General features: G+C 47.4%; 1 protein-coding gene across 1 annotated transcript in view; it reads right to left on the bottom strand.

Annotated features, from left to right (window-relative positions):
* Nucleotides 1–6,030: 6,030 nt before the first annotated feature.
* The window catches only part of LOC138636934 (nucleolar protein 4-like), a 63,157-nt gene continuing 57,505 nt past the window's right edge, over nucleotides 6,031–11,682 (bottom strand). Inside the window, exon 5 of the mRNA XM_069725254.1 lies at nucleotides 6,031–6,716. Within this exon, the coding sequence (XP_069581355.1) occupies nucleotides 6,519–6,716 (198 nt within the window). The 3' untranslated portion in view covers nucleotides 6,031–6,518. The remainder of the gene's footprint in view (nucleotides 6,717–11,682) is intronic.

Genomic DNA, 11,682 nt, shown 5'->3' with positions numbered 1-11,682 from the left:
GCAGTCAGGTTACAGCTATCGGTGGGCGGGACGTAGTATCGTCAGGTTACCAAATAGAATCTGAACTGGAGGCTTCGTAACGTCAGACCGTGGATTAGGTTTTCTGTTCATAATTTATTTAACATGACTTCTTTCTTGGAGATGTCGGCTGCAGTCCGCTGACGGTTCAGTAAAGAGACGACAACAACACGACATTAGCGCTGTCGCCAGGAGGACGACTCTGGTCCCTGCTGGATGAAAGTCAAACCCTCCGACCTCATTAACTCTCCTCTACACCAGCTACAGAAAAAAGAAAACTGCTTCCTGCTCCGGCCCTGAACTCTGACACTGTTCATAAATCATGTGGAGATAAAAACTATTATTATGGATGGTGAGCTGCACATCGTTACCATCTTCCTGGATTCAAGGGACTCTGTGAAACTGGTGTCACCATCTCAGGGAGGTGGAGGTCTCCGTCAGCCGGCCTCCATCCACCCCTCCATCCATCCTGCATCACAGATTTCGAGTCATATAGCCTCCTCGTGTGTGTGTGTGTGTGTGTGTGTGTGTGTGTGTGTGTGTGTGTGTGTGTGTGTGTGTGTGTGTGTGTGTGTCCCTGAGGGCAGAGGGATGTAAACTGCTCTCCTCATCTCCGACTTTATTGATTTCATCCTGACTGTTCGCCTGACGGCTGCTCGGCCCGACTCTCCTGCATCCTCGGGTACGGGCGGTTCTGTACGGTTCTATTCAGTTCTACTCGGTTCTGTGCGGTTCTGCACAAAGAGATGACATAATAGGCGGCCTCCCACTCCCACAGGGCGACGCCCACTTATGTGTTCATACGGCCGCGTGTAAGTGTCTCACCAGACATCAGATTAAGAGAGATTCATCCGTCAGGTTTAATTCATCGATCAAAAAGTCCGGAGACTGATCCTGTCATACGTGAAGACACAGCACGGAGGAGGAGGAAGAGGAAGAGGAGGAGGAGGAGGAGGAGGAGGACGAAGTAATAACAACAAAGTCAGTATTCCAAGTGTCGTCTCTTGAAGCTGTGGTGCCATGGCAACACGGTTCACCAAACATGACAACATGCATGTTGAAGACTTCCTGTTGGCCCCCCAAAAATATCGGACCCCCAAATCTGAAGCGAGGGACGAGGCAGAAAACCAATATTTAGATGGCGGTGATCTTTCAGGCCTTCAGGCGGCGCTGCATTAAAAACAGCTGTGATTCGGTGGTGGAAATCACTGCATGGGCTCAGGAACACTTTGACTGTAATCTGATGTTTCTCTGCTCCAGTTTCAGGTCCGCGGTTAAAGTCATAAATGTTTACGTACCAGCGGTCCCGTTAACGTGTCTCTCAGTTGGATCTAAAATCAGGAAGCCGTCTTTGCTCCTGATGATAAACCACGTAGAAAAACTCTGTACGTTAAGCGTGTGTATTAATTCATACACGGCGTGGATATCTGTGTTCGCGGCTCGTCTTAGCGGGATTATCTGAACGCACGTCTCGGTGTCTCAGATAATTCCTCCACATCCACCTGCATCTTCTTCAGTTCCTCTCGTAATGAAGATGATCCGACTTATCGTAAACGGGACGCGATGTGTGGAAACAGTGACGTGCTCCAAAACGATGATAATAATGATGATGATGATGATGATGATGATGAGGAGGAGAAACATCGTACATTTTCTGAATAAGTGTTAAAACGATGATGTTGTGTAAACACAATACAGAGAGGAGGGATGGAGGAGGGGGGGAGGGAGGAAGGGCGGGAGGGTCCACTGTCTCCTCCTCTTCCTCCTCGTCTCTCATTAGAAAGAACGGAAGAAACAAGTTTTCCTGGAACATCTGGAATATCATCTGATCAATATATCCGGCCCGCCATTTTGTTGTCCGTGCACTCCTCTCCTCTTCCCCTTCCTCAAATGACATCATCCTCGTCCTCCCTCTTCATCCTCTCCTCCTCTTCCTCCTCCCCTCTCGACGGTGTGATCCCCGATGGAGAGGACTCCATCTTCATACGAGCCCTCATCATCGCAAGTCCTCCTCCACAGAGCGAGAGGAGGCGTGGCTCTCAGGCGGTGGGGGTCGGGGAGGGAGGAGGTGTGTGTGTGTGTGTGTGTGAGGGGGAGGGGGGTGTTCTGGTGTGGATGTCTCTCCAGAGCTGCAGGGGGATGAGAGGCTGCTCGCTGGCCAGAAAGGAGGTGGTGGAGGGGCCACTTGGAGCCAGAGCGATGAACACACACACACACACACACACACACACACACACACACACACACACACACACACACACACACACACACACACACACACACACACACACACAGAGCCGCAGAATATAAGTGTCATGAAATGACTGCAGGCAGATCTGGTGACCCGATGTCCAGCAGCATCGACTCCGTCCGAGGTTGGATCCTCCAGCACGAGATGAATAAATAAATCCAGAGTGACAGCCGGAGTCAAGGTGAAGCTGCTGCTGCATCACTGCTGCTGCTGCATCGCTGCTGCATCACTGCTGCTGCATCACTGCTGCTACTGCTGCATCGCTGCTGCTGCATCGCTGCTGCTGCATCGCTGCTGCATCACTGCTGCTGCATCACTGCTGCTACTGCTGCATCGCTGCTGCTGCATCGCTGCTGCTGCATCGCTGCTGCATCGCTGCTGCTACTGCTGCATCGCTGCTGCTGCATCGCTGCATCGCTGCTGCTACTGCTGCATCGCTGCTGCTGCTGCATCACTGATGCTGGTGAAAAACCAGGTATCTCCACGAGGAACGACGCTGGTTTTCACAGCGACGCTCCGTGATGGATGTTTGAACCCGAGGAGGTCGACGGGTGTTGACGGAGACGTGTGTGGAAATATAAGCTGAAGCCTCGGAGGAGAAATACAAAGACATCTTCTTATCTTTAGTATCGTGACATCATGTCTGTCTTCACACCTGTTGGATCTCAAACCAGGAAGCAGCGTTCCCACACTCAAAACATGAAAAACATGCGGCCACGTGTCCCTCCGGCTGATCCGATATTGAAATAAATTAAATAAATGTCTAAATATTTTGCTGCCGAGACAAAGAATGAATCTCACGATAACAGTAATTATCTATAATGGTCAGTTTCTGTCAGGAAGCAATAATTCTCCTAAACACACCGACAGTAACCAGCTAACTAACGTATAGATACATACATGGGAAATATCATTTTTTGATAAATGCAAACTAAATTCTCTGATTTTCCAGGACTCTCCCCGACTGACATTTTTGTATTTTATTCGTTTATTATTATTATTATTATAAATAAAAAATGTATTCTGCGCTCGGCGCTGAACGTTTCAGCGTTTTTGATTTAGTCACCGAGAGCTGAAAACTTAATACTGCAGCCGTCCAATCACAGCGAAGGAGGGGCGGGACAAACACGCTTCTGCACCGACACCGGTTGCTGATTGGCCGAGCCATGTCGCAGCAACGCAATATCCTCCAAATACAGGATCTTATTTTAGTTTTTGTTACGATGTGCATTTATCTCCCTTCATGTACATTGACGTGACATTTCTGAGCTCCAGGCCACCGGCTACTTTACAGAACTTGCAGCACTCAAGTTTTTATTTTTTTCCTGGACTTGTCAGTCGGCCACGAGCCGCAGGTTTCACCCCGTCAGTCTGAACACACGGGGAGAGCTTTTCACCTCGGCTGCCACGGCGACGTTGAGTGCAGCAGAAAAGAAGAAAAGGCGAAGCGGCGGTCAGAAGCTCTTAGAAGTGATTTACTGAGCTGGACATGGGTCTGGGTGTGTGTGTGTGTGTGTGTGTGTGTGTGTGTGTGTGTGTGTGTGTGTGTGTGTGTGTGTGTGTGTGTGTGTGTGTGTGTGTGTGTGTGTGTGTGTGTGTGTGTGGACCATCTGCTGTGCTGAAATGAGCTGCCTACTCCAGTTAAATGCTCTGACAACTTGCTGCTGAGGAAAACACCTGATATTAACTCCGGGAGTCGGATCAGAAGCAGCAGCAGCTCTCACCCGTCTCCTCTGTCTCACCCGTCTCCCCCATATCCCCCATCTCCTCCGTCTCCCCCGTCTCACCCGTCCCACCCGTCTCCTCCGTCTCCCCCATCTCCCCCATCTCCTCCGTCTCCCCCGTCTCACCCGTCCCACCCGTCTCCTCCGTCTCCCCCATCTCACCGTCTCCCCCATCTCCTCCGTCTCCCCCATCTCCTCCGTCTCCCCCATCTCACCCGTCTCACTCGTCTCCCCCGTTCCCCCCCGTGCTGCTGAGCGTTGCCCACGGCGACCACGGTTTAGCGGTTCTTTCAAGAGAACTCCAGTAACACGACTTAATAATATTTCATCTTTTTCCCTTTTAAGAGCCTTCAAGCAGGTTTGTCCTTCAGCTTCTCAGAGCTGAAGGACAAACACGCAGCTGTGTGATAAGTGCAAAGCTTTTTTCATCGATAACAAACTTTCAGTATTTCAGTATTTTCTTGTAAGAAAAGACACCGATCAGAGATGCACGTCACAGGAAGCTCATATTTTTATCTAAACGCCACGAAATCATCATCGACACGACGAGGGTCAACAAAAGAACAAAGTTAAAGTTCCTCCAGGAAATATAACGATCATAATAATAAACACAAGCTCAAACAATCTCCACAATTCTTAAGGCCCCAAAATCAACAACAACATTTGTCTCCCATTTGTCCCACAGAGTTGTGGGAACATGAACGTCTCCCAACGAGTGTTTGCTAGAAGAAGAATAAGAGAAAGCTTCTTCTGCGTTTCCTCCGACCGGACTTTAATGGAGCGCCGCTGAGTGTGGTGGCATTTGGACGCCGACGAACTCTCCTCTCGGCCGCTGGATGAGGTGGAAGCAGCACACTGACCTTTTGATAACAAGGGCCTGAACACTGCCACCTACTACACACACACACACACACACACACACACACACACACACACACACACACACACACACACACACACACACACACACACACACACACACACACACACAGCTCACTCCCTCCAGCTGGCCCTCTCCGACCCACCACCTTCCCATGATGCCACTCTCTCCAACCATTTCATCTCATGACAGTAGCTTTCGTTCAACCTCTCTAACTCCCCTCCACTTCCTCCACTTCCTCCACTTCCTCCACTTCCTCTTCCTTCCTCTTTCAGCTCCATCTTTTCACTCCTCACGTTCCCGTTTCATCATCCTTCACCCCACAGGAGGAGAAAGAAAGACTGTGATGGCGATCAGTTGGAGCACTTTACTCCTGCATGGCACTGAACCGTCAGCTCCACTCACATCATCGCACACACACGCACGCGCACACACACACACACACACACACACACACACACACACACACACACACACACCACACACACACACACACACACACAGACACACACACACACGCACGCGCACACACACACACACACGCACGCACGCACGCACACACACACACACACACACACACACACCACAGACACACACACACACACACACCACAGACACACACACACACACGCACACACACCTTGGCTCATGACACTTCTGCTCTTTTGTCTTTGCTCAGGAACGGCTTGAAGCAGCAGCAACTCCACACACACACACGCACACACACACACACACACACACACACACACACACACACACACACACACACACACACACACACACACACACACACACACACACACACACACACACACACACACACACACACACAGTGACTCAGTGTGCAGTACAGTATGTTACTGTGTCGTTCAAATATTCATTTTCGTGCACACACACACTGAAATCTACATACACACATCTACACACACATCTACACACAGCCCACTTGTTACAGTAGCAGCGGCGAGAAACAATACGAGTGTGTTCACACTGAGCGTTCGTCACTGAGAGGGAGAGGAGTGTGTGTGTGTGTGGTGTGTGTGTGTGTGTGTGGTGTGTGTGGTGTGTGTGTGTGTGTGTGTGTGTCTGTGTGTGTGTGTGTGTGTGTGTGTGTGTGTGTGTGTGTGTGTGTGTGTGTGTGTGTGTGTGTGTGTGTGTGTGTGTGTGTGTGTGTGTGTGTGTGTGTGTGTGTGTGTGTGTGTGTGTGTGTGTGTGTGTGTGTGTGTGTGTGTGTGTGTGTCTCTGTGTGTGTGTGTGTGTGTGTGTGTGTGTGTGTGTGTGTGTGTGTGTCTGTGTGTGTCTCTGTGTGTGTGTGGTGTGTGTGGTGTGTGTGTGTGTGTGTGTGTGTGTGTGTGTGTGTGTGTGTGTGTGTGTGTGTGTGTGTGTGTGTGTGTGTGTGTGTGTGTGTGTGTGTGTGTGTGTGTGTGTGTGTGTGTGTGTGTGTGTGTGAAACAGACTCCAGAGCGACTGCAGCGCTGCGACGAGGTCTCGGTGTAAAACAGAGAAAAAGTTGTAAATGTGTAAAAACCAGATGAGCTCATCTGTTTCCTCTAAACCTCCAAACAACGTGAGAAACTCAATTTAAAACCTCCGAATGGATTTTGAAGATAATCTGTGAATATTCAAACCCGTCGGTCTCCATCCGTCAGCGTGGAGTCGGCGAGCGGTCGCGGTCGCGGCGGTTCTTACCGTCGTCCTCCTTGCCGTGCGTGTTCGGCGGACTGTGGCGCATCCTGTCTCCTCGGCTCGCCGGGCTCAGGTCGGACGCTGCTCCCAGATCAGCTGCTAGCCACGTGGGCTCGCTCATCTCGGCCTCCTCCTCGCTGCTCAGTGAACTGTCATCCTGGACGCACACAAACAGACGCGCAACAATTTATTAATTAAGTAATTAAACTAAAGGAAGTCGTTGCTCCTCATTTAATGACCGTAACGATAAGCTCCCGTCGTCTTTCTCTCACCGTAACAACGCCGTAGTTGCTTCGTCAAAGTTCGCAAATCTTTTAAATGTTTGCCGGTAGACATTTAAAAAAATAAATCACGACTAAACACAAATCAGGTTTTTCAGAATTACAGATACGGGAGATTTTCTTTTTCATCTTTCTTTTCATTTCTCTTCCCAAGTGGAAGCTAATTGGAGCTTCAGTATGTGCAGGTAATGACAACAAAATATTGTATTAAAACTTCTTATAATCATAGTTTGTTTCCAGCTCAGAGTCTCTGCTGTGTTTATGTCCTCTGACCTCTGTGTGTCTCACTGTGGGCGGAGCTACAGCTCTGCTGCTCTTAAAAAGCGCAGCGCTGGTGCACTCGTGGTTTTGAGGCTATCATAAGTTATCTTTATTGAAATAACGGCATGTTTAATCAAAAATACAAATTATTTCTAACCATCATCAACAACCTATTTGACTTTAGCTTTATTCCTAAAAGTTACGAAGGATGGAGGGCATGCTGGGAAACGGGAGGGGAGATCAGAGTTTCTCTGCAGCAGACAATCTACTACACGAGAGAACAATTCATGTTACAACTCAACACCATGAAACTCTATTTCCATCCTAAAGTTCGTAAACAGATGAAGCCCAAAAGAAATAAGAAAACACTGAAGTTCAGTGTTATAAAAACTCTCCACCTCTAAAAATATCCTCTAAATTGTACTTTCGAGGTCCGACTCTCTCTCTGCCGTGTTTGTCGGTCGCTGGTCGATCGTTGTGAATCCGTCAGAAAGACCTTTTTCATTTCCTGGTTTTCAAACTTCCAGCTTTTGATAGCTGCAAAAAAACTAAAATCTGGTTTCCTACGGGGAGCGTTGCATCTTTCATTCCCGGCGTGTTTGAGTGGCGGAGCGTCTGGGAGGTGCAGTGGAAGCGTGTCGCCGTGATGTCGGCGCTGCTCGGCGTGTCGTGTTTGATTTCTTGTTTCCTGCCTGCCGTTTGGTGTTCGCTCCGATGTCAGCGTGACGCCGGCGGTAAATAAGCGCCGGCACCGGACTCAAACTGGGAGGTCGAGAATCGTCCAATATGGATTCAATTCCTGGAGGCCGTCAGAAAATACAGCGTTACTGTGTAACCGAGTCAACACTTCAAACCACTGTTTCAATCTCTCACACACACACACACACACACACACACACACACACACACACACACACACACACACACACACACACACACACACACACACACACACACACACACACACACACACCTCTGCAGCTGTTAGCAGCTTCTAAGGATGCCTGCAATATCCGTAATGATGTCCCGAGTTCTCCTGCTGCCTTTTATCACTCGCAAACACAAACAATGACGAGTTTAGCGACAGCGGAGCCGAGCAGGCGACAAAGATGGACGAGCATCCAACAGACGAACCCGACGACATCAAATAAATAAATAAATAAATAAATCACAAAAGGAGAAATTCCCGGGTCTCGTTTTCAGCCGGTTTCATTCACTTTCGTGTCGTTCGTCTCTCCGAGCAGGAACGCGATGAATAATTCAACGGTACACGTGTGACGGTGAAAAACATTCAGCTGATAATGAGAGCGGCGTCGCAACAGGCCGAAGAGACGGAAGCTCAAATGAGAAATCGACATGTGTTTATGTGCATTCATCCGCTCAGTGTACTTATTCTTGACCCGTGCGACGACTCCTGGAATCTACAATTGCTTTTAGCGTCTTTTATGTTGTTGACAAACCGGTTTGAAAAAAATAAAAATAAAAAAACAGCATAAAGGAATTTCCAGAAGGATGATTGCAAAAAAAAAAAAAAAAAAAAAAAAAACCCATCTACGTCGATAGAAGAATCCTGATTAAACTGCAGCAACAACTATTTGATCTACGTCAGGTGGGACTGTGAAATACCCAACAGGATCATGGGAGCGAAGTTTAGATGGGGACGTCTGGGAGGTCGTAAAGTTCACGGAGAAGTTTGGGACTGGGTGGAGGAGGAGGAGGAAGAGGAGGAGGGGGAAGGTGGGGTAGATAAAAGGCTGAATCTTTTCTCAGCTTGAAAGTAAGAAGCTTTTTTTGTTGTTGCAGTATTTAAAGGAGAAAATGAAAAAGGTTTTCCAAAGTGGAAACGTGTCCGAGGGGGAAACGTTGGGTTAGAATTTCAACTGTAGAGAAAAACACGATGTCGTCCTCATGTTTGATATTCAGCAATTTAATGCATCTTATCACCTGTGAGTGACATCGAGTCACAGCTGACTGCAAATTCAACTTCCACAAAACATCCCTTACAAACCGACGGCCACCCGACCCTTCACACAGATGCAGGAGGTATCCAGTGGAACTACACAGCTCCAGCTTCCCCGGTCGCTTCCCAACCTGCCAGGTATCAAAATAATCAGCAGAACTTCCCCTTTCTGACGACATCAGTCGTTTCTTTGCACGACAAATACTTCTCAACTAATCCAGCTTTGAAATCGGAGCTATCTTCTGGATTTCCTCCGACACAGGCCACACACCTGACAGACGGGTTTTTCGCAAGTATCACATCCTTGATATGAAGGCGAATATAAAAAAATCTGTAAGTATTATCAAATTAAATGATGATAGATTTGAATAACCGAGACTGTCCTGAAAAAAACAAGATATAGCACAAATGGTTATCCTCTATAATAACGAAGTTATGAGCTTAAAAGTGAAGGTAGTGAAACCCTGAAAGTAGCTTCGGGTTCATCAGGTTAAAGAGCAGTTATTACGACAATAAACCGAATCAGATGCTCGTGAGGGCCGATGGAGTCACTAAATATATAGATATATCTATATATATATATCTATATATAGACATAGACACACACACACACACGACCCACATCTGTCCGTGAGAGGAGGTTCTCCGAGGAGGAGTCTCCCCGGACTCGTCACACTGGATTAGCTTCCTCGCTGCAGCGCAGCAGGAAGCGTCGTCGCTGCAAACCGAAGACTCGAGGTGTCGAAGAAAAGGAGTCGTTTTCAGGTGATGACACCGTTTTGCTCGCAGAAGAAAATCCTTTGCGTCTCCTTTAAAAATTCATGGCGCCTCGTTCGCTCCTCGTTACGACCGCGTCGCCACGCTGCTGAAGGAGGAGAAGCTGCGAGCCTCCGACGGCTCAGAGAGAGAAACACCAGGAAGCGTGTTCGTGAGATGATACGACGATCGGCCGGGTGTGCACAGATCTGAACATGCAGCTGGTTTTAAAGCTCCTTAACGCGACTGTTTCTGTCGCCATGGTGATTCCAGCACGCTGCGTTTTCCCTTCAGACGCCTCAGAAGGTCCCGATACAACTCAACCAGCTAACAGCTGCTTGTTAACAAACAGCTCAAACCACTAACACCTAACGATGCTAACAAACACCTAACGATGCTAACAAACACCTAACGGTGCTAAAAATCCGTAAATTATGCTATAAAACCAGATAAAAGTCGTTTCTTTTTGCCGTTTGAACTCTCGTGGGTTTCGTCTTTATCGCTTTATCATCGGCAGCAACTTCCTTCAGTAGAAACCAGCGCTGCAGATCAGCTGTTGATGTCAGAAACTCCCGAGTCGACTAAAAACACGGCTACTTTGGCTGTTTTATGATATTTGTTGACAATAAAGTGAAGATTTCCTTTGAGTGTGAAGAAATACCAACAGATGTCGTCTCCTCTTTTTCTCCTGCATGTTCCCCGTGTGTGTGTGTGTGTGTTTATTAATGACTCATCTGCATAGAGATGAACAACGTAAACAATGACACAAACTCAAGGAGGAGAAGGAGGAGGAGGAGAAGGAGGAGGAGGAGGAGGAGAAGCAGGAGGAGAAGAGGGAGGAGGAGGAGGAGGAGAAGCAGGAGGAGAAGAGGGAGGAGGAGGAGAAGCAGGAGAAGGAGGAGGAGAAGGAGAAGAAAGAGAACCAAACAGCATCTTTTTTCAGTTTTACTTCAAATGTTGCGCAACAGATTTGACCGAGGGTCAAGGGTCAAAGGTCAAGGTGCATTTTTTACGACAACTCTACTTCACTACTTTCTACAAACAATCCCACAATGCACTGCTTTTCTACAGATGTCAAAGTGAGTGCTGCACCTGTCAGCTGATGAGTCCGTTGTACAAACACTCTTCAGACAGAGGCTTCATATTTAACCTCAAAGTTTAAGATATTTGTCTTCTCTTCCGTTTATTCGTTCCTTTAAATGAGTTTTCCTGTTGGACAAATTAAAATCTGCATCTCAAATCTACAATTCATCTAAAAACCAACAAGAAAACATTCATTTCAAACTGGATTCAGAAGTTCCGCCAAACAAACAACAACAAACAACTTCTCCAAAATCTATTTGTTTCTGAAACCGCACAGAATGGAAGTGACGATGACAACAATGAAGATTATGATGATGAAGATTATAATGATGAAGATTATGAGAGGTGTAAAAGCAGTAAAGTGCACCCAAGATGAATAATTAACAACCTCTTTTCTCTACTGTCTATTTTTAACCAGAGAGGAGGTGAGAGGAGGAGGAGGAGGAGAAGGAGGAGGAAAAGTGATGATGAGGAGGAGGAAGAAGAGGAACAGTGAGAATGAGGAGAAGGAGGAGGAGGAAGAACACTGAATATGAAAGGAGGAGAATGAAAGTGAGGAGGAAGAGGAGGAAGAAGAGGATGAATGATGGTGTAAATCATTGCTGGTTTTTCTAACTTTCTGTCTGCACACATGAAAATAAAACATTCAGCTCCACCGGCTGCAGCTGTCAATCAAAACCTCCACCGACTGCTACTCGTTATATCAGACATAAATAAATCTAAATATATCAATCAATGTTTTAAAATGGTTTGTTAAAAAAAACAACACGACAGTTGTTGAG

Source organism: Brachyistius frenatus, unplaced genomic scaffold, assembly GCF_029030835.1.
Source record: "Brachyistius frenatus isolate BFR_SWC_R1_liver_20210118 unplaced genomic scaffold, ASM2903083v1 Contig_417, whole genome shotgun sequence".
In the NCBI taxonomy this organism is placed as follows: Eukaryota; Metazoa; Chordata; class Actinopteri; family Embiotocidae; genus Brachyistius; species Brachyistius frenatus.
This window is presented reverse-complemented; position numbering and strand designations above follow the sequence as displayed.